The 23,831-nt window shown below is 37.8% G+C and overlaps 2 protein-coding genes across 5 annotated transcripts; both read left to right on the top strand.

Annotated features, from left to right (window-relative positions):
* Positions 1 to 331: 331 nt before the first annotated feature.
* LOC129797072 (arylsulfatase B) lies at positions 332 to 5,747 on the top strand. Its single transcript, XM_055839329.1, has 6 exons — positions 332 to 2,667; positions 4,009 to 4,096; positions 4,157 to 4,548; positions 4,609 to 4,915; positions 4,977 to 5,270; positions 5,332 to 5,747. Exons 1-6 carry the CDS (start codon positions 2,406 to 2,408, stop codon positions 5,672 to 5,674), a joined length of 1,686 nt encoding a protein of 561 aa, XP_055695304.1. The 5' UTR covers positions 332 to 2,405; the 3' UTR covers positions 5,675 to 5,747.
* A 57-nt stretch (positions 5,748 to 5,804) lies between these two features.
* On the top strand, positions 5,805 to 11,725 carry LOC129797071 (transcriptional regulator ATRX homolog). Of its 4 annotated transcripts, none has more exons than XM_055839325.1 (10): positions 5,805 to 5,958; positions 6,238 to 6,413; positions 6,597 to 7,741; positions 7,818 to 8,755; positions 8,821 to 8,996; positions 9,061 to 9,312; positions 9,386 to 9,554; positions 9,627 to 10,765; positions 10,846 to 10,992; positions 11,078 to 11,725. In XM_055839325.1, exons 3-10 carry the CDS (start codon positions 6,597 to 6,599, stop codon positions 11,156 to 11,158), a joined length of 4,047 nt encoding a protein of 1,348 aa, XP_055695300.1. In that variant the 5' UTR covers positions 5,805 to 5,958; positions 6,238 to 6,413; the 3' UTR covers positions 11,159 to 11,725. The 4 variants fall into 4 exon arrangements, with proteins under 4 accessions (XP_055695300.1, XP_055695301.1, XP_055695302.1 ...); XM_055839326.1 differs by having other exon boundaries at positions 5,808 to 5,963; XM_055839327.1 differs by lacking the exon at positions 6,238 to 6,413 and having other exon boundaries at positions 5,813 to 5,958.
* Positions 11,726 to 23,831: the final 12,106 nt, after the last annotated feature.

Raw genomic sequence — 23,831 nt, 5'->3', positions numbered from 1 at the left:
GGAGCTTATTCATTTCTGTATGTGGAAGCTTCTTATTCGAAGAAGTAATAGAGATACATATAATCTTGTAACTTTCAAAAAATCAAAGAATTCGTTAAAGCAACTTCCTCATTTTCTATCCCTTTCAAAGCATGAAGACTTCGCACAAGGCTTCGATGGTGAATTTTGATAAGATATTTTATGCTTAATACACTCAAGGAGGAAAAAGCGTAATAATGACGTCATTTTTTACTTTTTTGAGCAAAATTTTGTCGGCTTTTCATGGTTGATGAGAGTCTCTGGCGATTTCTGAATTTCTTCCGATCCTGTTTAAGGATAAGCTTATCTTGATTATTTCCTCAAATGAGAGGATTTCCCATATAACAATCAATAAACACCTTTAGCAAGGAATTCAGTGAAAAAACATTTTTCATTCGTTTTATAAATATTTAATCATTTTTATTAATCAAGCATGAATCAAACTTTATTGGTAAACAATTTTGTATGCTTTAAAAAAAATTAAAGAAGGACTTTGTTGTCCCCTTGAAGGTTTCTTTATACTAAAATTAATATTTTATTGTCGTAAACGTACATTTTAAAAATTGATTTAGTATGACTAAATTTATTTATTTGCGGTAAAGTGATCAGGGCAGAATTCAAATTGTTGCTTTATTTTGAATTCGTAATAAAATAAAATATTTTATAATTTTTCGCAATATTTTCTTTTGAGAAAAAATACAACAAATAGTTAAATCGAATTTATTGAGCACGAAAAGTTTTCAAAAATTAATTTCATGATTGCAAATTGAGCAGCTGGATCTGTTGGCTGGCTACACAGAGGAGTGCCGAATGAGGTCTCAATTTTAGTGTCTCTATTTGCCACACATTATGTGACCAATTACGGCATCAAAGCGTGTATATCTCATCTCTACTAGATCTGCCGCAATCTATTGAACCACCATCACCTCCTCCATAGACATTGGCAAGACTAGCTAGTCATGCTTGCATCGGCGACTTAAAGAGACAGAGAAAATGCATTTTATGCGACAATTGGCATATTGGCGATGTCGCGTCTCGTGGTCCATCTCGCGCCTATGATGATATTATCAACCATTCTCCATGGAGCATCATCGACACAGCGACGTGCAGAGGCGGTGATTTGTTATTTAAAATTTGCATTTGACCCACCAGGTGTCTTTTCAAGATCAAGCACACTTTCTGCCACCTGGAGAGGTAGTAGTGTTTGTTTTTTGCAAACCTCCTCACCTATATTTCACACGAAAATCTCGTTTAAATTGGCTATTTTGTAGGCAAAACTTTTAACGGGAATCCACGCCAAATTCTGCATTGCATTTCTATTGCTCTATTGACATAGAGAGCGAGAATCCGATGATTCAGTGCTGCGTGTCGTTTTTTTTTTTGAGTAATTTAATTTTTTTTGTGACATTTATGTACAATTTATTTAAATTTACCTTATTTGCTAATTTCCCACGCGCAGGGCGTACGATGGGATCTTTTTGTTGCTTTTGAATCAACGCGCGAGCATTGGATTAGAATAACAATTGACGAGCAATTAGCATCGAATGCGTGTACAAAAGAACACCCAAAAAAATGGTCAATGGGTGTCAATTGAATTTCTTCTTTAGCAGACACATAATAATCCTCCATTGAGATCACTGCTGCAGAATATTCACAGACAATCTCATGACGTCATCTCTAAGAGACCACTGCTAATACACTGAAAAAAAAATTAATTTCTTCTTAATTTGATTTAAATAATCATTAAGACTCGTTCTTCTATTAATTTCTTTCATGACTTTTTCAAGATTTGTTAAAATCGGATTAATTAGCAAAAAAAAAATCAAAAAATACTTGAAAAGAAATTCTTAAAATTTATATCAAATTTATTTATTGAGCGTTCTATGGATAAGATTTTATTGTAATATCAGTAAAGTTATTAAAACTATTCAAGTTGAGAAGTAAATCCAATAAATCATTTCTCCTCAAAATTGTTGCGATAAATTCAATCAAACTTAGCACTTTTGAGCTCTCAACAAATTTTTACAAATTAAACCCATAGTTGAGGGACCACGCGAAATGAGGCAAATTTCGCGCTCACGCCTCGTAGTCTTTAGCTGTTTGGTATCAGTTGTCTCGGGAATTGCGCACAGTCCACACACTCTGTCCTCGATCGCGCCTCTGAGGCACAAATCGGTATATCTTTACGCAGTAAAATGCAATTGTAAGCAATTCTTATCGACTCTCACTTCCTGAGCACAAATTTCTCTTCTCTGGTGTACTGTATTGAGTCTCTGTGGGAAAGAGCCCTGCTAGGATTTTCTTCAATGTCTCAGAGGGTTCCTTCGGTGACTACAGTGTTGGTTGCAAGTTGAACGTGGGACGCTCTCAAGATTTTGTGTTTAGCAATGAATCTTCTTCATTTGTGGGTGTTTTGTGTGTGTCTCGTTGGTGGATGTTGGGCTGCCGATAGGCCTCCCAATATTGTCTTCATCCTAGCCGATGATTTAGGGTGGAATGATGTGGGATTCCATGGATCAAATCAAATTCCCACGCCCAATATTGATGCACTGGCATTCTCTGGGATCATCCTCAATCACTACTACGTCACACCCATCTGTACACCCTCCAGGGCTGCTCTCATGACGGGAAAGTATCCAGTCCATTTAGGTGAGTATTACATTCAAAATCCATCATCAAACAACATTCGCGTGCTCACACCAGACATGTTGAGCAAAAGTATCGGAAGCAACTGATCAGCAGTGTTGTGTGCAGTGCAGTATTCCCCAAAATACATAAGAGGTTTTCCTGAAAACTCATAAACTATTTATTTTGGTGTGAAATCACCGAAATTCCCTTTGTGCTCTGTGGCAATAGCACAAAGAGTTTTATTATCAAACCCCCTGAAAATCAATACAAGAAATTGTGATAAAAATAACACCAAATTGAAATAATTTTTTGAACACACGATTGAATAAAAAATTACGATGTGTCTGTAAATAAAAAAAAAAAACTTCTCACAGTGGGTGCTTAAAGCCGCGTGAAGAGTCTTTATAAAGCTCAAGAAAATGGAAAGTGTTAAAAGAGGATTTTGTGAATCAGTGTTTGCCTATCTTTTGCTCACTTCTCCAAAATATTATGCAAAATCAGCACATGATTCTTTAAATAGAATGTGCTAATTTTTTCATCAAATATTTCTAAAATATTACAAAATTGTGCATTAACCCTTGGAATGCGGAGCGGGGTCGTTGAACGACCCCAGCGCTATATTTCGTGTTATATCTCCATAAATATATAAGATACCATTCCCATCTTTTAGAAATAAGTTCTTTGGTTATCTGAGGAGGTTGTGTAAAAATTTCAGCTCAATCCGACCACCACAAGAAAAGTTATTAAGGAAAATGTAGAAGAAGGGAATTCAAAAATTGGTGTAACGGTCATGCTGCGGAAAATTTTTTAGAGCATAAACAACATAAAACATAATGAGAAGCATATAAATGTGCAAAACAATAAAGAATATTCGAGAAATATTGCCATTTATCACTTTGCGGGAAGTTAGGGGAATGTGGGGAAGAGTGAAAAAAAAATTGCAGTTTCTTGGCAAATTTCTCAAAAAGAAATTGTGAAAAATGATTGAAAAATGTTTTTCCCTAATATCTTCTTCTGCGTGTTTCCGGGTGGCGAATTTGTGATACAAGGGGCAAGAGGACTATATAAGGAATCTATAGGCACTAACCCGACAACTCCAGGTTGTATAGTTTGGGAGAAAATTGGCCTTCTTTTTGGGGTCGTTCAACGACCCCACCTTCGCATTCTACGTAACTACCAAGGCCTCCGCATTCCAAAGGTTAAGCTTGAATAATTGCGAGAAAATGTATGACAAAGTTCATTTGATTCAAAGGACATTGAAAACATCTCATTTTTGGACTTTCCAGAAAATTAAAGATTTCCTCATGGCTTTGAGATAAATTCTCCTAATCTTAATTTCTAATTTAATTTTTATAAACTTAGGTATGCAACACACTGTTCTATATGCTGCAGAACCCCGTGGTTTGCCTCTCAAGGAAAAGCTCTTACCTGAGCATCTCAGAAATCTTGGGTAATTAATGCTACACTTTGCTTTATTTGCAAAATAATTCTTTCCCTTTTCTCTGGGCAGGTATGTTAATCACATTGTCGGTAAATGGCACTTGGGTCACTACAAGAAGGTCTATACGCCCCTATATCGCGGATTTGACACTCACGTGGGCTTCTGGTCGGGTCGGCAGGACTATTTTGATCACACATCCATAGAGAAACCCAGCTGGGGTCTGGATATGCGACGTGGAATGGATGTTGCATTCGATCTCCATGGAAAATATCTAACAGATATAATTAGTCAGGAATCAGTGCGTGTTATTCACAATCACAACAATTCCCAGCCACTCTTTCTCTACATGGCACACGGAGCTGTTCATTCTGGGAATCCCTACAACCCTCTTCCAGCACCCGATGCAAAGGTCATGCAGTTCGAGAGTACCATTACGGATTTCAATAGGAAGAAATTTGCAGGTGAGATGGGAATTGCAGCATAAAAATTGGGGATTTAATGAAGATTATTATTTTTTATAGCAATGATGTCTTCTCTGGATGATTCCGTGGGTGCTGTTGTGGCTGCACTGTCTGCCAAAGGAATGCTGGAGAATACAATAATAGTCTTTAGTACGGACAATGGTGGTCCAGCGGAGGGATTTAATCTCAATGCTGCTTCAAATTGGCCACTGCGGGGGGTAAAGAATACATTGTGGGAAGGTGGGGTGCGTGGTGCTGGACTCTTGTGGAGTCCTCTCATCAAGAAAAATAGGCGTGTTGCACGTCAAACTATGCACATCTCTGATTGGCTTCCAACACTCTACGCTGCAGCTGGAGGAGATGATGAGTAAGTTCCTAGCCAACATGATCTTTTATGTTAATTTTGAATTGTATTGTTTTTTTTTTAGAGATTTGGGAAATGATTTGGATGGAAAAAATCTGTGGAAACAACTTTCCGAGGATGAGGAATCAACCAGAACACATATTCTGCACAATATTGATGATATTTGGGGTAGTGCTGCTCTCACGATCGGCGATTGGAAGGTTATCAAAGGAACCAACTATAATGGGCAGTGGGACAATTGGTATGGTCCGTCTGGTGATAGAGAGCCGGAGAACTACAACATCAGTCTCCTGTTGAGTTCACCAGCAGGAAAAGCAATGCAGAAGATGAATTTATTGCCGAAAGATGATGAAATTCAGTAAATTAAAGAATGGTTTTAATTTATTTAAAACGTGATAATAATTTTCTTTAATTTCCAGAAAATTGCGGCAACAAGCTAATATTGAGTGCAAAAAAGATCTGAAGAATCCAAGAAGTGTATGCAGACCACTGGAAGCCCCGTGCCTTTTTAACATCAGAGAAGATCCTTGTGAATTGGCCAATGTAGCTGAAAAGTATCCCAATACCCTTCATGCTCTCATTTCGCGCCTCAACAAGTACAATGAGACTGTCATACCGCCGGACAATCGGGCACTCGATCCGAGGGCAGATCCCAGATTCTGGGACAATGTCTGGACAAATTTTGGAGACTACAGCTACTACGGCAAAGAGCTGGAGTCATCACGCATTGACATTCTACCTTATAATTCCTCCCAGAATTAATTATTAATTAATTCTGAAATGCATTTTATAATTTCGATAAAAAATAAAAATCATTATTTATTTGACCGTTAAATTGTGTGATTATTCAAAAAATCGACGACTCCGGTATTGACGAAGCAAACTTCGTTGAGACAAGTTTTGACAGGAAGGATTTGCGACTGCGCGCAAAAATTGTCCGGCAAGGTTTTTCTGTGTTTTTCAGTGCAAAAAATTAGCTTATTTCATGTGCATAAAAGGCAAAAGTGTCTGTAAATTGTTGCCGTAGCCCTGCTGCAATCAACTATGTAGTGTAATTTCCCATTATGTTGCGGGATTGGTGGGGAAAAGTGGTCGCACAACGGGTAGCAAAATCGCGTCTCCATTTTCTCTCCTCGACTGGGCGCATTGTTTGGCTTTTCCGGGGGCTCATCCGTGGGTGGGCTCCCCGGCACGGGTGAACACGTCCCCAGTGGATGTAGAGAAATGCTACCCGCATAGAATGTTACACCCTAGCTACTTCTGTGGGAACTATGTGGTCTTCTCTGGCCAAAAACACTCACGCATTTCTTGTTTTTTTCTTTTAGTTTGCATCTGGTTTTATTGGTTTCTTTGGGGGTTTCTGGTCGCCTTTGCATCCTTCGATGGTCACCGAGTGGACCGGGTGTATGGGATTTAGTTGCTCCATCGCATTTTATTCACATGTAGCTCTTGCTGCTTTTTGCAAAGCATAAAAAGAGCGTTTTAGTTGAGAAAATTAGCGGTAAATAGTTGTTTTTTGTTGTGTGGCACAGAACTAACCTCATTTTTTTGCTCCCTTCATTTCCATTCTTTTTCATTTTTATTAACACACAATTCTGAGTGAGGCGTTTTCTCTGCCAATCCACTGTGTTTCGTGGCAGGAAACGCGCCAGCCCTGCTAACAAAAATTCATTTTATTCGGTAGATGGACGATTCATCTCTTTGCCAATCCATTGGGAAACACTTTGAAAGTATCCGGAGTAGTCTTGAGCAAAGTTGCGACACTTTGGAAAAAAGCCAGTCAGATCTCTGTGCCAAAGATAGTGGAATTCCTTTTGATGAACGCGTAGACAGCGTCCTAACAGTCCTCCGCGAGATTCAAGGAAAAATCACCAAGACCATCGATCGTGCCACAACATCTGTGAGAACCTCCATTGGAGAGTGGAAAGGCAATTGCAAAACAATTACAATTAATGCGAAAGTAAAAGAGGAGAGTACAAATAAGGGTCAAGAATCTGAGGAGAATAGTGACGGTGATAAGCCAAAAATTCGTGTGATTGCTCTTGAGAAGCTCCAAGATCCGACACTTCTCTCCAATAATCGATTACCGAAATCTCGATTGAAGCAGAGACCCACCGCTATTCCGCAGAAGCTCAATAAGAGCTCAATAGTTATCTCTGATTCAAGTGACGATGAGCCTATCCACGTTCCCCTAAAGAGCACCCCGCGCGTAGTGAGTTCTGAAGTGGAAAAGCACGCAAAGAGTGTCAAAGTTCAGGTAAAAGCTCTTCCGGAAGATCTTGCGGTACTCAAACGTCAACATAAAGTCACGGAGATTCGCAATAGCCACGGTGCATTGATTGAGAAGCTCTCAGAAGCAGCAAAGGAACCCATAAAGCTAGTGATCAAAAATCCTTCGAAGCGATCAGACAAGTCCACTGAAGATAAGGATTCAGACGGAGAGGAAAGTTCCTCTGACGAGATCATGAACGGAAAGAAAAAGATCACCAAGAGGGTGGATAAGAGAGTTTCCTCCGAGGATAGTACGGCGGGGAACAAGGAAACTTCCGAAAAGAACCCAGACAAAAGGGAATCTTCTGAGAAGAGTTCAGAGAAGAAGCAGGAAACTTCAGAGGTGGAAAAGAAGAAACCGTCAAAGGGATTAAAAGATTCTGACGAGGAAGTTCCTATGTCTGAGAGTGAGAGTAAGGTGGGAGAGATTAATGGGAAAGGGAGTGATGACAGAAATAGTGATAATAGCACAGATAGTGAGATTATTGTGAGCAGGAAGAAGAGGAAGAGGGCACAATCCAACTCTACGAAAGGCTCCAATTCATCCACAGATTCTGAGTGAGTTTTTTTTTTTACATAAATTTGTTTTTATATAATTTTTTAATGTTGCATATTTTTAATTCTTTTTTAACAGTTCAGTGACAAAACCAACACGAAAGCGTCGTATAAAGCGTCCCAAGAACAGTGATTCGAGTGATGATGAGAAGAAGACGGAGAAGAGTCCGGATAAGAATAAGCGGAAGAACATTAGAAAAGTCTTAAAGGATCGCGATCTTGAGGATGATACGAAGAAAGCAGCTCGGGAGGAATCTGAGAGGAAGAAGAGAATTGAGGAGCGACAGAAGATGTACAATGAGATATACGAAGTTAAGGATGGAGATGCAGTGAAGGAACTCGATAAGGTTGTCTTGGATTTTGAGGAAGAATCCAAAGAGGACCTCCTGTCGGTGCACAAAGATCTCGTGAAGAAGCTGAAACCGCATCAGGGAATGGGGATAAAGTTCATGTGGGATGCTTGCTTTGAAACACTCGAACGATCGACAGAGAGTGATGGATCAGGGTGTATTCTGGCGCACTGCATGGGCTTGGGGAAGACACTCCAGGTGATTGCTTTGACGCACACACTGCTGGCGAACAGTGAAAAGACGGGTGTGCAACGCGTACTCGTCATCTGTCCACTGTCGACGGTGCTCAATTGGGTGAATGAGTTCAGCAAGTGGCTGGATGATGTGAGTGATAGTGAGGATATTGATGTATACGAATTGTCCAAGCAGAAGCAGAACAACGATCGTGCCAATGTGATCCGTCAGTGGCACACGGGTGGTGGGGTACTTGTGATTGGGTATGATCTCTTCCGGAATTTGTCCAATGAGAAGAATCGCAACATTAAGAAGAAAGCCCGGGAATCCATTCAAATGGGTCTCATTAATCCCGGCCCAGAGCTCGTCATTTGCGACGAGGGGCATCTGCTGAAGAATGAAAAGACCTCCCTAAGTAAGGCAGTCAATAAGATTCGTACCCTCAGACGTATTGTTCTCACAGGAACGCCTCTGCAGAATAATCTCAAAGAATGTAAGTTCCAGGAATCATTTTATTTTTTTTTAGCATTCAAACGAGAATTTTGGTTTCTTTTCCAGATTACTGCATGGTGCAGTTTGTGAAGCCCAATCTTCTTGGGAAGTACAACGAGTACATGAATCGTTTCGTGAATCCCATCACAAATGGTCAGTACATTGACTCTACACCGCGTGACATTCAAATAATGAAGCGGCGTTCGCATGTTTTGCACAAAATGCTCGATGGATGCGTCCAGGTAAATTTAAAAAAAATAGAATAATTTAATATCATTCATAAATGATACGAATTTTTGTTATTAGAGACGAGATTATAGCGTTTTGGCGCCTTTCCTACCACCGAAGCACGAGTATGTTGTATTCATAAGACTGACAGAGCTGCAGATAAAGCTGTACAAGTACTACATGGAGAACAAAGCGAGGAGTGCCGATGAAGGTGGATCAAAGAGGACATCCATCTTATTTGCAGATTTTCAGAATCTTCAGCGTATCTGGACACATCCACGTGTTCTCAGGTACAATAGTGATAGATATGAGATCAATCAACAAAAGAAGGTAAGATATTTTATTTACAATATATAATTTTTCTTTATAAATCTAACTGAAATCACAATAATTTACTTCTCAGCGTGATCTCATGGATGACACAGATGAATCAGTGGGATCCTTGAAGGATTTCATTGACGATGAAACTTCCTCGGCGGCTTCGAGTGATTCAGACAGTGGATCAAGCAACAGTTCTGCAGAGAAAAAGCCCGTGAAGAGAACAACGAGAAATAGCAGAATGCTCAATAATGGTGAGTTCAATTAAAGCAAAATATTTTCATGAATGAATTGCTGAGTTTTTGTTGTCCTTTTTCTCTGCATAGAACCTCTGTTTGAACCAAGCCAAGAACAAATGAAGATAGAAAATCCCACTGAATGGTGGGTAGACATGGTTCCGGAAAGTGATTTGGATAATCTCAAAGTATCCGGCAAGCTGATGATGCTCTTCTCAATTCTCGAGGAATGCGAGGCAATTGGTGACAAATTGCTTGTCTTCTCGCAGAGTCTCTTTTCCTTGGACGTGATTGAGCACTTCCTCTCGCTTGTGGATGACAATGAGCAGGCAAAGAAAGTAAATCCCCTTCTAGCGGGCTTTGCGGGATCGTGGTCTCTTGGCTTGGATTACTTCCGCCTGGATGGGTCGACGGCAATTGAGCACAGGAATGCAGCGATAAAACAATTCAATCAAGTTGACAACCACCGTGCCAGGCTATTTCTCATCTCAACACGTGCCGGTGGTTTGGGTGTTAATCTCGTGGCGGCAAATCGTGTGGTGATCTTCGATGCCTCCTGGAATCCATCCCATGATGTTCAGAGTATTTTCCGTGTATACCGTTTTGGGCAGGTGAAGCCGTGCTACATCTACCGCTTCCTCGCTTTGGGCACGATGGAGGAGAAGATCTATGAGCGGCAGGTGACAAAACAAGCCATATCGAAGCGTGTAATTGATGAGCAGCAAATTGATCGGCACTACCGTGAAAATGATTTAATGCTCCTCTACAATTACGATTTGGAACCACAAGAGCCACGGGAGACGCCAAATTTGCCCAAAGATCGTCTCTTTGCTGATATGCTGACCAAGTATGAGGATTTAATTTACAAATACCACGAACATGATTCACTGCTGGAGAACAAAGAAGAGGAGACACTCAATGAGGAGGAACGACGAGCTGCATGGGAGGAGTATGAGGCTGAGAAGAAGCGTGTTCCCGTCATCAATTATGGCATGATGGGTAGTGGATTACCAATGGGGACATTCAATGTGGGAAATGTTGGAAGAGCTGCAATGACCGGGCATGTAACATCCAACAACTACTTTGGATTCCGCGGGGATATTTTCCTGCGACTTTTGGACCTCAAGACGCGTCAGGATCATCCGGAATTCGATGAGATGCAAATTAAAGCCTACATTCCAGTCCTTGTGCAGCAAATGTACAATGAGGTGTCCCGAGGAGACATGACAGTGAGTTTTTTTTTTCATATCATGTTACACCCTTGCCCAATCAAGGTGTCTCATTTTTTTTTTTTAATTTTTTCCGACAGACCTACAATGATCTGATTGTGCTGCAGCAGGAACTGATTGATGCCCAATCGCCACAGATACCCAACATCTATCAAAACTACAATTCACAGTACATTGCTGGATCATCGGGCAACCTTATTAATCCCTACCATCCCAGTTTCAATCAGGTACGTAAGACATTTCCTTTGAACTAACCAGTACTAACTACTCCCATGAACAAATATAATATTTTAATATTTTCTACTGATGCAGAATCGTCAAAACTTTGGACAGAATAACCAACTGAGTGGAAACAACTTCCCATCCGATAATGGGGTCATTAACATAGATTAGACACACAAAAAGAATCACACAATGATTTTTCCTAAATGATTTTATTCGCAAACAAATTTCCTTTTTTGGTATTTTATTCTATAAAGTTATTTCGAATTTAAAATTAAGTAAATTAATGATTAATTTGATTAATTTACATAAATGATGTAAAACATTCAGACTACAAGTTAGTGAAATCTTCCTTTTTTTCGTTATATAAGCTCGTAAATATTGAATTAAAAAAAGATAAATTGGATGGCTAGTAAAAGTAATAAAAGTGCACAAACTACAATTATTTTGCAATTTGACGACAAAGAAAAAGATCTTTCTCATTGCGTCTTCTTTATTTCAACAACACATCTCTTGTTTTGTCCTATTCTATTAGCTCATTTATAGTAGTTTAGAGATTTCGCAAATTTTACTTTAAATGACTTATTATGTAAATGTGGATACTTTGGTATTTTTTTTTTGAAAAAAAGAAGAAAAAACTTTTTATTAGAAAAATAAACAGAGATATGAAATAAAATTCAATGTAGTTAATTTAATAAATTATACTCTTAAGGATAAATAAAGTAATTCACAACACAATTGACTTTTTTATTTCTTTTTTTATTGTTTTGGTGGATTCTTTTTCATGGTGCTCGAAGTGGCTGGAAATTCGTATTGCAGAGTCTTATAATCTAATAATAATCTATAAAATAAATAATTATTAACTTCCGCAAAGTCATGATTGAGGAAGAAGATTTAGCTTGAAGGTTTGGCCACCTTTAAGAATGTCTCTACGTTGTGAATGAATAGGGGAGCAGTTGCATTGAGTTAACTCCTTTGTGATGAAGTGTTTACAAGTCTGTAGAAATCCTGGTGAAACCTGTGCCGTGAACCAGCCTAAAACCTAAGCTAAGGTGGCATACGCCGATAACTGAATGAATAAAGATATATTAATAATTATCTTTGGTATCTCGGTAGGAATGCTCGTGACTTATAATTATTGTAGGTCACGAGCATTCCTACCAAGATGCCAGGCATGTTTTAGAATTAAATAACCTGTCGCTTTTTAAGTTATGGTTGGGGCAATCCCCAAATGACTTGGAAACTCGCGGAAACAATATTTCCAACCGAAGAAGAAAACCTGAAAGTCGGAAGTATCAGGCTCAACCTTTAAGGTATATGCTGGATGAGGATAATCTCTCTGTTAATCTATCCGATAGTAGGTAAGTACATAATTTTATTTATTTTTAGTTGTCAAAAAAGAGTTTTAAATCTCAAAATACAAGCACGTAAAACAAACGTTAAATTATAATTAATAACTTTGAGAAGCTTTTGACTAACTCTTTGGGATAGTCCAATATATTTTTTAAAAATGGAAAGGGAGAAATCATTATATCACCAATAAATCGAACAGTGAAAACATTGAACCCAATAAAATAATTTAACAAACCATACTGTAGTAAAAAAACTTGGGCAAAATTGGCCATATGGATCCAGAAAATACAAAGCACTGGGGTCTGAAAATTAAGATTTTCTATCTGGATTATAGAGGGTTCATTATTAATTTGTACTTTATTTAAAAATGTATAATTATTTACTTTTTCAGTTGATTTACTAGCTCTCAAAGTTAATTTAGGTACTTTATATAATAAATATTTACATTTCTAGGAAATATTAATTAAATTATTTAAAATAAAAAAATTAATTAAGTGGTCTGATGAAATATTTTGTAATAAATAAATTAAAATTTCCAGGAAAAAAATATTCGCAACTTGTAATGGAATTTCGCGTAATACAAATTAAATCTCTTATGTATATATTAGTTTTTATATCACCTGCGTGGGATATAAAAATTATCTTGCATTTTTCATGGGAAATATTTTTATTCACACCTACACAATTTTTAGTATTTCAGTAGAAAAGTTAGTTTTGGATTTCTAGGCAAGTTAGTTACATTTGCAACATCTATAAAATCTTTTTAGCTTTCTAGCTGATCATGGAAGCAAAGATATCGCAGGAAATCACATTAGGGATTTTTTAAAAGATACCTATTTATCAAGATGATCGCCTTGTTCTTTCGTTGATTGTAAAATATAAAAAGAATTTATTTAAACATACAATTTTTATTAAACTCTTCCATCCCTTCAATAACATGAGCTTGCGTTTTTTCATGTAATACTTGTAACCTTTTCTCTTGGTTTATGATTTTTAAACATACACGCACGCATTACATGATGTTTTCAGTTAACTTTTAAAACATTCATTAAAAGTAATTCCGCATGCCTCATTTACGAGTGTTTACTAATTGGGAGTTAATGTTAGCAGCTTACTGTGTGCAGAAAAAGCTTCGTGATGGTAGCATGTACCGTTTAAATATTCTTGTATGTTATGTAATTTCCGCAGCTCGACAAAAAAAGGATGGGGGTGAGAGAAGAGGTGAAGGGTGCACAGAAATCATTAAATAAATTTGCATGTACGAGCATCAAATAACTCGCGTGTTCGCGACTATGTGTTGGGTGGTGTATGGAAAACCTCTTGTATCAATTTGCGGTACAAACAATTTTCTCTTATGTGCAGAGTATTTTTGGGAGGTGCGGGGGAGGGCGAAAAGTTGCGCGATATTTTGACATAGAGAGACTACGAGAGGAGTTTTGTGTGGATATAATAATGGTATCATTCTCATTTATATATAGTTCAAGGGAGTAATGCTATATATAATACAAATCCTCGAATTTTATTAATTGCAAACAGTGCCGAGTGAAACTTTAAATGGTTTTATGTTCCTCTTCCCATTTTGTGGAATTTTTGCTGGATGAGGGATTTTTTAGCTGGGTATGAGGAATTATGGCTTGTCCAGGAGGGTGATGGGCTTTTTGGAGATGACGCCTTAACCCCTCATGATTGCTGTCTTGAGCGACTTACCCTGACTCTTTGGATAATATTTTTTTTTCTTCTTGCTGTGAGCTTTTTGCACAATTCATCCTGGCCAATATATTTTAGGAGTGAATGCTTTGTGGGACTGGAAAATGGTCCTTTTGGGATGGGAGAGAGTATATATGGGGGTCAGGAGTATGAAGGTGAAAATTCAATTTCAATGGGTGCGAATCTCTGCAAATATAAGAAATGAATGCTGATTTTCCATTTAATTTTTCAATTAATTCTCACCCTTCTGCCTTGAATCTTTGCTCTTCATTTTCACACCGTTGCGACCACGTCCATGGGGTTGGATGGAATTTACTTTATGTGTGGATGGGGTGGGCGTGCTTACCGATGGTGTGCGATGTATCTGTGTTTAATTATTACTCGAAAGCCTCATGAGTGAATTAAAACACGGCTTTCTGAGCAACAATCAAAATGATATACATCACAAGAGCTGCTATGCCTTCTCAATCCTCGGGGGGTTGTGAAATTGGTAACTGGATGCCTTTTCATTGTCTTGGAGGTGATGTGGTTGGGATCCTGTTGGGGTTGTGTTGGTTTTTACCTGAATAAATTGCACGAATGAATTGGGGCTGAGTGGGTGAGTGGGTGGGTGTGTGCAGAAACACCAACAGATCCCGAGGAATTAAATGCTCTACAACTGAATAACATTCATTCGGGGAAGGTTTTCAATTACATCATCTTTTGCTTCGTCCCGAAAAGACGATGCTTTGCTTACCCACCCACCCACAGCGCAATTTCCCCCCAAAAACGTAGGTTTATATATTCTTCAATGCCTGGGGCTACAATATGCTCTCTTCTCACCTTTCATCCTTGACCCGTGACTACAGCACACAGTAAAAATAAATAAAATCACGAAAAAGCCCTCTCTGTGGGGCGACAGTGTAAAATAAAAAAAAGAAAAGAAAATAGAGAAAGAATTCAGCAATGTTGAATGGAAAAATGTTAGCGCAAAGTTAAACACAATGTCGTTGGAAAAAAAAGAATCAAAGTCCAAAGTACCGGATGTAGAAACACCAAAAGTACTATTTGGTACAAAGTACAATGTGTGGGAGAGACTATCTCCCAGGAACGGTCCGTTCAGGTCGAACTGATAAGAGAGACTGTTGGAAGTCAGGTGGATGCTGCAACCCCATAATCACTTTGTTGGCAAAACAAACTCCGTCTCTCGAAAATGGTAAATCGGAGAGCATTTTGTGCAGTGCACCGTCGCCGAATTCCGAGCCACCCACCCACCCACGAGCACCCGCACACATGCTCACAAAATCCATGCCCAGACCACGGGATTTACTGGGGGTGCTTCACATGGGGAGACGTTTGTGATATAGGGAGAGCGAGAGAGTGCACGATTTTCCATGTGAAAATTTTGTGTCGTCAGAATCCCCCGCAAGTATCAAATGTGAGCCTCCGCTCGAGCTCATGCGGGGGTGGCTCGAGGGAGGGAGGGAGGTAAAATTTCGCGGTATACAGTTGCCGCCTTCTCGCGATGCCCAATGATCACCAACACGTGTGTCCGCAACGAATCGACTTCCGGGTGGGATTTCCATTCTATACTGGAAAGAATAAAAGAAAAGAAAGGTAGATATTTGCACCCCCCCCTTTGCTAAAATCGGGGGCGACTCTTGATGCTCACAAAAGAACCCCCCACATAAAAGTCCTCTGTGAGTGTATATTTCGGCGCGCAATAAAATAACCCACCCATGAAGTGTGGAAATTAATTAAGCCACCAGGAAATGTGCCAATGGTGAAGACTCACCGGGAAATTCACAATTTTTTCCCCGTACACTCCATAAAGCTCTTTCTGGGGCACATTATGCAAATTCCAACCCCTAAACCACATGAAGTGTGGAGCTTCCACTAGGAGTTATTTCTGCAAAAAATACGAAAAATATAAAACGTAATATAGAAGGTTAAATAAAATTTAATAAATTAAATTAAATTATATTCTAATTCATTCCATTTCTTTAACTGTACGTGAAATTATTATTTTTGTTTTGCCAAAGTGAGTAATATAATTTAAAAGATTAGGGATAGGTAGGTGTTTGTAGGTTGGTGGTGCGAAAAATCTTATCTAAATGTGAATGGAATATTTCAGTGTAAGAGATTTTAAATCACTTTCAAACACATTGAAGAAAAATCAAAAAGTTCACGTTACTGAAGTTTCTAAAAGTTCCTAAAACCTTTTTATAGTTTGAAAAGCTTCTAAAGAGATTTATTTTACGATGGAGTTGTGCAAGGTTTGCATTAGTTTGAAATATTCTGTAAGTTATTATGAAAATAATTTCAGTAGTTATTTAAAAACTATATTTTTTTACTTGAAAAAATCGATTAATCTTATTAGAATTCTTAATTTTGTGAAGAAAGGTATTTTTTTTTTAAATATAAATTCATTCAGGATAAGAACATGAATTAATTGACAATTTGTTTTCCATTCTATTTATTTTATCAATATTTCGTACAACATTTCAAGAGGTTGCTTTACACATAGGATACGCAGTATGTATACCAGGTATAGGTACCTATATTGTGCATGCTTTGTCAAACTACCCTTTGATTGAAAAAAATATTACAATTCACCTATTTTTCTATACAGAAGAATAAGAGATGAAAAAAGAAGATGCAGAAAAATTCTCGCTCCATTCGTGGGAGAAGAAGAAACGAATAACATCAAAAGAAAAGAAAGAACTTCGTTGTTGATTGAAAAGTTTCGAGATATATGTATACGCACATATGTATATATAGGAAAAAGCTTCCTTGTGTGGAAATTTCCTCCCTATTTTGGAGCTAAAAATAGATGGGGCGAAAAAAAAACTAATTTAACCCACTTTTGCACATCAAAAAGCCCCACAATTCAATCAACCGCGAATGTTGTGTAAATTAACTGAAATTCCATATATCGTGTGGTGGCTGCTGCGGGGAGCGCACTGTGTTGAATGGATTAAGGGTGATTTGGGTGATTTGTTGGAAAATAATCCCCACATGTGAATTCAGAAAATGTTTACTCTCAATGTTGGCGAGTGGTGCTCAAGAGGATACCGTCCATTTCTACTATTTTGCTCACCAATATGCAACATGGGATAATTCCTCGTGGGTATTTTCCCTCCTTTTTCGTAGTGGTGGGAAAAATGCCCACAATTTTTTGCTCCGCCACTCGTCCATTAAAATTCTTTTACTGGTGAGGTTTGATAAAAATCGATTGAGTGGGACACATAAAATCACTTTAGATGTAATTTTAGTGTGTGATCCTGAGAAATGGAGAAAATCCATTTCAAATGAATCAATTTGTACAAAAGCTAAAGTCGTTAAACCACACGTACCTCCTACTAAATGGGGTTCCAAACTCGAGCAAGAAGTGCAACTATGATGACCCTAATTCGAAAAAGGCCAAAGAAAACTTCTTCTTTCGACCCCACGATTCATCAAAGTCTCATGCAGCTGAGTCCAATTTGCATAAATTGCAACAAAGGATGTTATTTTCTCAAGAAACTTCATACGAGCTCTTTTGCAGGGAATAATTTTCGTCAACTCGCGATATTTGATTAGGATTTCGAATTTATTGATGAATTTCCATCTCATACACTTCAATCGTCATTTCGTCATATACACGGAAAACCACTCTGAATGAGATTTTGATGAGTCTATGATTTTAGGACAATCTGAAGGAATCTCTTCATTGGCTTGTCAATCTGCCATTTCAGTGAAAATTTGTAATAAAATAAATCATAAGAGCATCAAATGGCGAAATTATGTTCATATATGTGACGGCCCCTCGGGGTATTAGTAGCTCTATCAATAAGACCGGAGTGTGGAGGTTCATATTTATGTGATATATTGAAAATTTATTTTTATCTCTTCCATATTTTTTTATTTTATAAATTCTCTAGCGCTTTTTCACAATGGGGGTGAAAAACAGAGTTGAAAAACATTACAATGAATAATTTGTATAGATTAAATTTTAAGGGAGTTTATTCATTTCTATATGAGAAAATCCCTAAATTGATAAAATACTTTCTAATGTAACTTCCCTGTGATTGATCGTGTTATGATAGAGGTAATAAAAAAAATCTTTGCCGATTTCCCAATCAGCGCAAAATTGAAAGTCTTTTGGCGATTTCTTAGTATTTTTTGATTTCTTTATAAAATAACGAATATCCTGATTTTTTCTTTGAATGAAGGATTTTTCCATTAAGAACTAAAGAGTAAACTCATTTTGTTTTTGAACATTTTGCTCATCAAAGATCGAATGTTATTTTACTTTGAAATAATTTCAAATCTTTAATCTATTTCCCTCATACATCTACCTTTGCTATGTGCTATGTTGAAGGTGAACAGAAAGATGAGTGAAAATTTGGTTGGTACACACACACACATATTCCCATCACTCTCATACATTTTTGGCTACAAGTCCTGAGATTTCAGCATTGGCATTGTGTGCAGATTTATCAATTTCCACCAATATTGGCAATTGGCAGCACGTCAGTCAATTTCATTAATTTGCAGAAAATGGAAATGGAGCTCGATGGAAGTGTTTTGTGTTCCACCCAGGCACCCATGGATGGTGAAGCGCATTATAAATTTATCCATAATGAATATATGCGAAGCGCCAAAAGTGGATACCGATGTTTCCACTTGAACCCATGTCCGGTCATCGAAAGAGCGAAGAGACATTTTGCTTCATTTTTGATGGACATCCCGAGGTGAATGTCACTCCTTTTGTGGCTTCTGCATTACCCATTCACGCGATGCTAAGAGAAAGGTATACCTTCGCATGTCACCGAGAGAGATTCTCCACCAAATCTCAAATTCCCTCATCCATAACCCAAATCTCTGTATATTGTCAATGTTTGCCTCCGGGAGATATACCCACCTCTATGTACATAAAATGAAGAAAATGCCAAACACCGCGCACCCACGTGCTGATTGATGGGCTCGGGGGATGCGAACGGAAGTTGCCTGCTGGGTGCAACTTCCCCGTGCCCGATAAGAGGCCAATTCCACCAATTCATAGATAATTATTTGCAGTATAATATATCCAATATAGGTATTAATTTTAATACAGACGCGATTTGCATGTGCACATTCCCAGTTAAATATATCCTCTCAAAAGCTATACGTACTACCTCTCTGTCTCCCACAATTCCTCACCAAGCGTTTTCGCTCTAAATATTTTGAGGTAAATTATTATGGATTAATTGAGAGCTCTAACTAACTGAATTATTGCATTAATTCAAGCTTAAATTTCTATTGAAACTTATTACTAAAATCCTGCAATTTTTTGTAGGACTTTTACTAATGTTTTGGAGGCAAATTATCTCCTTCATCAGGTCAATTTTTTACGAATTAAAAAATAAAGAATATAGGAAAAATTTTGATAAACTGTGACAAATAAGAATTATATAAATACCTTATCTAAGCGTACGAACTGAATTTTTTTTCTTAAAACTTGGGAGATGATCAACGGGCTAATTAATGCTGTCAGTTTCATTTTAGGAGGATTGATCTAAAATTCTGGCAGACATCTGGGGTAGGTTTGGTTGATTCGCGAGATGTACCTGGAAAACGGAAAACAAACATATATGTATATGTTAATAAGTAATGACTTTTCACTTTTGGGACTAAGAGGGAGTGCGGGGACAGGACGAGACAAGGAATGCTCTCTGAGACAGGACGTAGCAAGGAATGTCTCAATTGAAATGTTGCAAGCGCTGTTGTTCAGATAAAAGTCATGGCAAATGAAACAATCACAGGATATGGAAGGTTTGCTCTTGAAAATTTCCCAACATTTGGATGTTCTCATTTATTCATAGGCTCCAACTCATGCCAACTTCTTGGGATCGGAGGAACTCACAGACAGCGTGTCAGGATGCATTAGTGACTCTGACAAGGGATCTCTGTGGCATCTGTGGACACCTTCAGTTGCCCCCACAATTTCACATCTACTACATCCCATCCTTCTGTGCATGTACCCAGCACCATGCTCATCCTGAGGGAGTCCTAGTGGGGTGGATTTTGTCACATCTTTTGGGGTTTTGTGTGTAAATTTGTTGGTACTCCGCGTGTTTTCTTAAACTTCTCGACGAGTTTATCAAAAATTCATCTATATAGCATAATGTCAGCAAAAGGTCCTTCTTGTGGCTGATTATTTGAAATGAGTCGTTGTCACAAATTTTTGTAAAAGTTTCAATTTTGCTTTTACAATGCAGTCCAAAGGACATTTTTAACTCTAGGAAAATTTTCAATTTGTGTTAAGAAACTAATTATTTTTAAGTGTTTCCCCCTTTACCCATTTATTGAATTTCTTAACAAATAATATTTCTGCTATGTCTGACACACTCACTTGAACAATTCAATAATTTTACGAATTGCATCCACAAAAGTGCATTTATTACTTATTCTCATGAGCTTTTATGAGTGGGATGGGAGAGGATAACTCTCACACAAGTATTCAAGAGAAGTTGCCCAATTGTTTTCCTACACTTTCCTCGGGGAAATACCAATGAGAGGAAAGTTTTAGTTGTACCCCATCACCTTTACCAACCTCTTCGGTGAACCCATCAGTGGCTCAATTACACGAATATCGGATTTCAAAAGTTTCACCTTTCATAACTCTTCGTCTTGTAAGCATGGGGCTTTTGAGACTTTTCCACCAATGTTTCCATCCCAAGTGAATTTTTCATGGAATCAATTATGGAATTACGGTGGTAGGTATCTACCTATATATATGTTTGTGTGTTTACTATATACAGACGCTTTACTAATGATGGGCTGTAAATTTCCAACCCACTCAGAAAGCTTTCTTTTTTTTTTATTTGAGAAAAAAAAGATTAATCTTAATCTTGACACCATCCATTTTTTCCGCGCGGGAAAACTCTCCACCCCGGAGTACATTGGGATCGAAGAGGAGCTCATAGCTCACAGAAGATTTTATGGAGTTGACATGAGACACGACTTGTTGTATGTACCGGGATGGTAGGTGGAGCACGTGAGACGAGGTGCAAATTTCGGGGATGAGAGCAGTGATATAAAAGGGGTTGAGGGTTCCTATCCCTTTCTCATCCAAACATGGAATGTCTCTTAAATTTTTGAGAGCGCCTCATCACTGTCACGTCAACCTTTCTCAAGCTCAATTCTCCACTAAAATGAGATGACATTGATTGTCGAACATTAGAAAATCCCAAAGCAGCATCGCCATCAAATGCTCCATCTCTGCTCACCGCAGTAGCAAAGGTGAGATTCTTCGTATCCCTAAAGAAGTCTTTTCTAACCTTCTCTCGCTTTGCCAATAAATCCACTCCTTACTTGAAATTCCACCCCAATTTACTCGTGTTTTGGTCAATCTATATAATAAAGAAAGGATTTCGTTCCTGTACAGCTATGCATTTCTACACCGTTGATCCGATCGTGATGAAATTTGGTACAGAGACTCCTGATACCAGGCGGTTTTTACCAACAATATTCATTTTCCCCCCAGAGCCCTCCTTCACATAGCCCCCATATAAAATTCATGCTTTTTTGACTACTTTTTAAATCTGGCGCCATAAATGTTGTGTGAAATTCACTTTTCCCCTTTGAAATATCTGTTGGAGGTTTTTGCATGGCCCATCTATCTATCTATATAATAAAGAAAGGATTTCGTTCCTGTACAGCATGCATTTCCACACCGTTAGTCCGATCGTGATGAAATTTGGTACAGAGACTCCTGATACCAGGCGGTTTTTACCAACGACATTCATTTTCCCCCCAGAGCCCCCCTTCACATAGCCCCCATATAAAATTCATGCTTTTTTGACTACTTTTTAAATCTGGCGCCATAAATGTTGTGTGAAATTCACTTTTCCCCTTTGAAATATCTGTTGGAGGTTTTTGCATGGCCCATCTATCTATCTATATAATAAAGAAAGGATTTCGTTCCTGTACAGCATGCATTTCCACACCGTTAGTCCGATCGTGATGAAATTTGGTACAGAGACTCCTGATACCAGGCGGTTTTTACCAACGACATTCATTTTCCCCCCAGAGCCCCCCTTCACATAGCCCCCATATAAAATTCATGCTTTTTTGACTACTTTTTAAATCTGGCGCCATAAATGTTGTGTGAAATTCACTTTTCCCCTTTGAAATATCTGTTGGAGGTTTTTGCATGGCCCATCTATATAATAAAGAAAGGATTTCGTTCCTGTACAGCTATGCATTTCCACACCGTTAGTCCGATCGTGATGAAATTTGGTACAGAGACTCCTGATACCAGGCGGTTTTTACCAACGAATAAATCTTCCATTGAATCTATTTCAATTCGTCACAAATCTCTTCTCTTTTAAAAATTTGCGCGAAGCGCAACAAATCCCCGCGAAGCGGGGCGAGGTAAATTGGAGCGAAGCGACAATTTACCTCGTTTAAATATATTTTTTTTCTTGTATTTTTCCTTCAAAATAAAATTTAGGAGAAAAGATTTTTTTTCATTCTAAAAGGATTTTCTGTGCTTAATTCTTCATTTTATGAATATAAAATGCTTTTATAGCATATTTTATTAAATAATATCCAGTATTCATCAGATGTGAATGATGTGAGTTAATTAAGCTTATCATCAAAATGTTTATCTGTTTAATTAAATTTAACAATTTTACATGGATTAAATTTCCATTAAGTCTTGTGGAAACACGCATAAATGACAAATTTATCGGCTTCATATACTACATATGTATATGTACATATGTTCATAAATATGCGGTATCATGGCATAGTTCAAAATGTTGTTGATAGTTGAATACATAAAAAATGTATATATATATATATATATAACAGTGTAATTTTTTAAATAAAGGAGTCTATGTGTTTTTGTATGGAAAATACTTTATTCGATAAAACCGATAAAATACCGTATTCGATTTGCCAAAAAACTCAAACATTGACGTCATAATGTGTTTTGTCTCTTTTAATGCAAGGAGTATAAAATTAGCCTGCCAAAATCATATACGATGCATTAAAGTATTCCTTTGGGATTTTTTGATTATACGTTAATTCTATTTATTCTTTTGAATTAATGGTTTTTCCCTTACAGAAATACACTCCTTCAATTTATTTATTTTAGGAGTCAATTTAAATTTATTTTTAATGGAGTGGATAAAAAGTTTCAAAATTCCTTTTTGTTTATTTAAAACTTTTGTGACATTTTAAAACAATTACAATAGGTATTTAATGATTCATTAATTTAGTAGCTAAAATTAAAAAGAAAATAAATTGGGATAATTGTAATCAATTATTCCCGAGATAATTGAATTATTTTATTTTGTGCCACACGAAAGAACGCTGAAGGACTATCCAATTTGAATCGGTCAAAGAATTTAGATGAAATTATTGCAAATTCAGTCACCACGAGAATGGACTGCATTTGGTGAGGTTAAAATTAATTTGAACGAGGAATATCGAGGAGATGGGGTAAAAACCCAAATAATGCACTCTTGCCAAATTGACTGGCTTGGCTTCCTCTCCGCAAATCGACACCCTTCCACGCCATTGTTGAGTCAATTAATGCCAATGAATTTATAAATATTTTCCCTGGAAAGGTGTCGTCCATGTCACCCCGGAGTGACTTTTAAATTTGATGCAACTTCCATGTTCCGAATCTTCCCGTACCCCACGATCCGTCCCCCATCCACAGCCCTTTCATTGGAGTGCCCAATTAAAGAATTAATAGCCACCTGACATTTTGTATCCATCGCGCTGTGGCTGAGTAAGTTAATGCCAAAGCATTTTCAATGGGTGGTGT

This window comes from Lutzomyia longipalpis, chromosome 1 (genome assembly GCF_024334085.1).
Source record: "Lutzomyia longipalpis isolate SR_M1_2022 chromosome 1, ASM2433408v1".
In the NCBI taxonomy this organism is placed as follows: Eukaryota; Metazoa; Arthropoda; class Insecta; order Diptera; family Psychodidae; genus Lutzomyia; species Lutzomyia longipalpis.
Note: the sequence above shows the minus strand (reverse complement) of the source record. Positions and strands in the feature narration are given on the sequence as shown.

Bases quoted from the DNA above. Each gene is read 5' to 3' on its own strand.
- LOC129797072 (XM_055839329.1), top strand. From the start codon at position 2,406: ATGAATCTTCTTCATTTGTGGGTGTTTTGTGTGTGTCTCGTTGGTGGA. The intron at 4,097-4,156 runs GTAATTAATGCT...TTCTCTGGGCAG, and splicing joins GAGCATCTCAGAAATCTTGG to GTATGTTAATCACATTGTCG. The intron at 4,916-4,976 runs GTAAGTTCCTAG...TTTTTTTTTTAG, and splicing joins GCAGCTGGAGGAGATGATGA to AGATTTGGGAAATGATTTGG.
- LOC129797071 (XM_055839325.1), top strand. From the start codon at position 6,597: ATGGACGATTCATCTCTTTGCCAATCCATTGGGAAACACTTTGAAAGT. The intron at 8,756-8,820 runs GTAAGTTCCAGG...TTTCTTTTCCAG, and splicing joins GCAGAATAATCTCAAAGAAT to ATTACTGCATGGTGCAGTTT. The intron at 10,766-10,845 runs GTGAGTTTTTTT...TTTTTCCGACAG, and splicing joins TGTCCCGAGGAGACATGACA to ACCTACAATGATCTGATTGT.